The 4,131-nt window shown below is 41.8% G+C and overlaps 1 protein-coding gene across 1 annotated transcript; it reads right to left on the reverse strand.

Annotated features, from left to right (window-relative positions):
* Positions 1–290: 290 nt before the first annotated feature.
* LOC116004955 (CO(2)-response secreted protease-like) lies at positions 291–3,840 on the reverse strand. The gene is made up of 9 exons (XM_031245158.1): positions 3,570–3,840; positions 3,197–3,471; positions 2,995–3,106; positions 2,266–2,770; positions 2,072–2,172; positions 1,736–1,984; positions 1,524–1,638; positions 1,136–1,349; positions 291–984 (listed from the first exon to the last, which is right to left on the reverse strand). The coding sequence occupies exons 1-9, from the start codon at positions 3,764–3,766 to the stop codon at positions 428–430; spliced, it is 2,325 nt and encodes a 774-aa protein (XP_031101018.1). The 5' UTR covers positions 3,767–3,840; the 3' UTR covers positions 291–427.
* Between the last annotated feature and the right edge of the window lie 291 nt (positions 3,841–4,131).

The following is a 4,131-nucleotide window of genomic DNA, read 5'->3' on the forward strand; positions in this document are numbered from 1 at the left end:
TTTTAAAAATGAGAAAAAAGCCAATAATATGGGTATGTGCTAGCTCGACCCAACCCACATTACATGAAAGGTGGTCTGGTACAACTCCTTATATAAGATCGTGCAGTGTTAGCTCAAGTACCATAACATATAGGTTTAGCCTACATTATCATCTCTAACTGAGTGATTTGTATAAAATTTATTAATTCACTTATGAGCTATTCTATTTTATAGTATATAAGTGTCTCGTGCTCATAATTGTTTCATGTGTACCTCTTTTCCTTTTTAATACTCAAGGTTACAAAATAAAGAAACGTGGTTAATTCCATTTTGTTTCCTTATTGATTATTCATGTATTTTGACATATTATGATCCATACATTTGCTTTTGGACTCTAAGGATCAGTTCACATACATGTCTAGCAATCTGTCCCTTAAATGATACTCCCTTACACAACACTTACAATGATTGGACTTCTAACTCTATGTGTTCCACTAGTCCATGTAATTGCCCCAAATGTGTCTGTCTTAAGGGATGATGAAGCTGTAAAGGTCACAGTATAGCTTAGCTTCTTTTCTTGTTTTGTAAACACCAACTTATTTGGTGTTACAGTGACCTCAATGTCTGCCAGTGCTTCAATTGTTGCAGTGTACACTGATTCTTCGGGGCCAACATTGCTTACAGTTCTTGTAATTGCCTTAGGCTCACCGTCCTTTAGATTCGAGACTGCAATGGATGGGTAATTGATGTCGGAGATCATGTCTTCTGTCAACTTCTTGGGGCACTTGAAGCCCTTGGGGACAGTTGACGAGATGAGCCGAATTTGAGATGTGTTGTAGCCTGTTGCACAGAGGAACTGCAGGTAATCTGCAATCTCGGTTTGGTAAACTAGCCCGGGATTTAGTGCTGCTGTGGGGTTTAATTCTCCCGCGCCAATGTCATACGGCGTGGCAATTGCTCCATCTGTTGTTGTTATTGGCGCATTCAAATTGTTTGTCTGCGTGGCTGGAAGTGGAGACACACTCAGTCAATGTTATCAACAAATCATACCTTCTAAGCCAAACAGCCAATCCAATCAGCTAATAGCCATTTACCAAACAGGGCCAAGGTGTTATACGGAGACAAAACAAAAATCAAATATAATTATTGTTGTTACCTGTTGTCATAACGGCTGATCTGATTGCAGAAACACTGAAATTTGGGTTTTGTGCCTTCACTGTAGCAACAATCCCTGAGATATGTGGACAGGACATGGAAGTCCCAGATTCTAGGTTGTAACCTGGATGACTCTTGACAGGGATAATCTCATCCCCATCAATGTTGTCAGGCCACGCTGCCAGAATGTCAACCCCTGGTGCACAAATGTCCGGCTGCAAAAAAAACATCATGCATTCTATGTTGTTTGTTTGCCTGTTGGCAAGATATTTCGGTTATAAAGGTTGGTCTGTCGGTTTTCGGTCAGTTACGAAGGTTCGGTTAAAATTTCAGTTATTTTAGTTATTAACCGAAAACCGACCTGCATAAACCAAAGGAAACTAATATACCTTGAGAAGATTCACGCTTGTAAGCGATGGTCCTCTTGATGAGAAGTCTGCTACTGCAGGTGCCGGTTTAATTCCTGTCACTGTCACGGTTGGGAGGATGGTTGCCACGGGATTCCTTAATTCACAAAAATTAAATATCGAGAATCCATAACAGAGTGACGGCTATACATACAAAGAATTTAATTAATGTTAAATGTTAAATGATGTTTTACTTGGTTGAGCTGATGTAGCTAAAAACCTGATTGGCTTCCTTTTCTAGGATTGCGGATCCCGGAAAACCACCAAATTTCAGCGCCATCATCCTGTCCTCCGGGTTGACGAATATGAGTATTACTGCAACCCCGCCCGCATTTTTCACCTCATTTATCCTATCGTCAAAGTATGAAATCGGATTGCGGGTTTCGCACAAAATAATCTTCCCCTTGGCCTTCTCAGGGTCTAATGACAGGGGTAAACAATCCCTAAAACCTTATCAGTCAGTAATGTGTGCATATATATATATACAGTACTATGAATTTCACTGATTTTTAACCATGGAAATATATTACCTGGCGTCACTTTCAGTAGCTCTCTCCGATTTAACCAACGCCCCCGTCGCCAATGGATACACCGGCGTTTTCTTCAGTTTTCCGATATAAATTCCCCCGCCCTGTACTCCACACAGACAAGCTAATTAAGGCAATTAGGATACATGTGTTGATGTGTATGATTTGATTTAAGGTTGTTACGTTGTGTTGAGTACCTTGATGACTGTGTTGTCGCCCAAGACGATTTGCGACTGGAAATCGCGGTCCACGGTGGAGGCGGCGACGGTGAAAATCCAGGGAGCTTCGTTGACGACAGTACTGCGGCGTGGTCCAGAGTTTCCGGCGGAGCAGACAACGACGATGCCTCTCTCGACGGCATGGAACGCGCCGATGGCGACAACATCGGTGGAGAAATCGGGTTTGAGTCCACCACCTGGGCCCAGCGACAGCGACAACACGTCCACGCCATCCTTAATCCCGTCGTCGAAGGCTTTCAAGATCGCCGATCCTGCGCACCCGAAATACTCGCAAACTCGGTACATGGCTATTCGCGAAGTAGGGGACCCACCCCTGCCCGTCCCGCTAGCTTGATCGTGGTATGACGCGTCATCAACCAGCGATCCTGCTGCCGTGGACGCCACGTGGGTCCCATGTCCTTCATTGTCCCTGGCCGACGGGATTTGTAAAGAATCCGGGTAATATCGTGCCCCGATTATTTTCCTGATAAGTTATGGGTTAGAACAAAAGTTTATGTGAGTTTATAAACTGGACTGCTACTCAAATGCTGTTTATGGCGACAAACGTGGTACGTTAAGCTAGCTTGTTTTGTCCTGTTTAGCTTATCCTTTTCAAAAAGCCTGACAATTTTAATTGGTCATAAAATTCATAGATTGTCTCGAGGCAAGATAAGTTAAACTCATGACTCTAAATTAATTAATTATTACCTGTTGCAGTTGGAGGAGTTGAAATCATCTCCATCCTCGCATTTTCCCTTCCATTTGGCCGGGATTGGTCCCATGCCGTCGTCATTGAAACTAGGAGATTCAGGCCATATTCCTAACATATATAGTTTATACGTCAATAACATTGCTATATATTTAGTTATATATATATGATAAAAATTGATCGGAGGAAGAAATGTCAAACCTGAGTCCAAGATGCCTATTATGGTATCTGCTTCACCGGAAGATAATGGTTGGGCGGCTGCAGCTGATTTGTGGAGGCTAGTGGGAGAGATTTTTTCATAAGAAATGGAATCCAGGAAATCCCATGACCGAGTTGTTTGGAGCTGCAAAATTGGATCAAGAAAAACAGACACTACTCCGGGGTTTTGAGCGATTGATCCAGCTTCTTCTGCCGTCAACCGGGCTGAAAATCCAGAGAAGCCATTTGTGTAGGTGTAGACCAATGCGTTCCTATTCCTGATACACATATGTACAATAATGTATATATACACTAGTAATATCAGTGAACATAACGATCAATGACAATTTTTTATTATATATAGTTTTAGATTGACCTTTTAAGCAATGAGTTGATGAGCTGAGCTTGATCCTTTCGCATGGCGCCATTGTTGGATGGGGCTGCAGCGCCCATATAAACGATGTAAACTTTATTATTTTGTTGTAGCGTAGGAGGCTCTGGCTCAGATTCTCCGAAACAAGAGTTAAAGAAGACGGAAGACACACAGAAAAACACAAAGAACAATATCTTCATATTGTTCTTGGCCTTGGTATTGCTGATGATAAATTGAGAATGGTTATGATGATTGATGATGATGAGAGGCTTGAACCAAAGTATCCCTGGCCTATATATATCGTGAGCTGAGGTGATCAAATTAAAGTGCATAAATTTTTGTTGAATGAGCTAGCAGGGGGGGCAAGAGGGCATCCACCCAAAGTTGGAAATTGATTATCCCAACACTCCATTGATGCAATGATGGTGGTGGCCGGCCTGGTTTGTAGTTTACAAATTCTTATCAAAGATGGAAGAATAACAAAAGGACTTGTAATTTTATGTAACAATATTACATACGTTTTTATCATTGGCGGTAATAATTCATTTCAAAATGTGAACTTTTT

The sequence above is a fragment of the Ipomoea triloba genome, chromosome 14, assembly GCF_003576645.1.
Source record: "Ipomoea triloba cultivar NCNSP0323 chromosome 14, ASM357664v1".
Classification (NCBI taxonomy): Eukaryota; Viridiplantae; Streptophyta; class Magnoliopsida; order Solanales; family Convolvulaceae; genus Ipomoea; species Ipomoea triloba.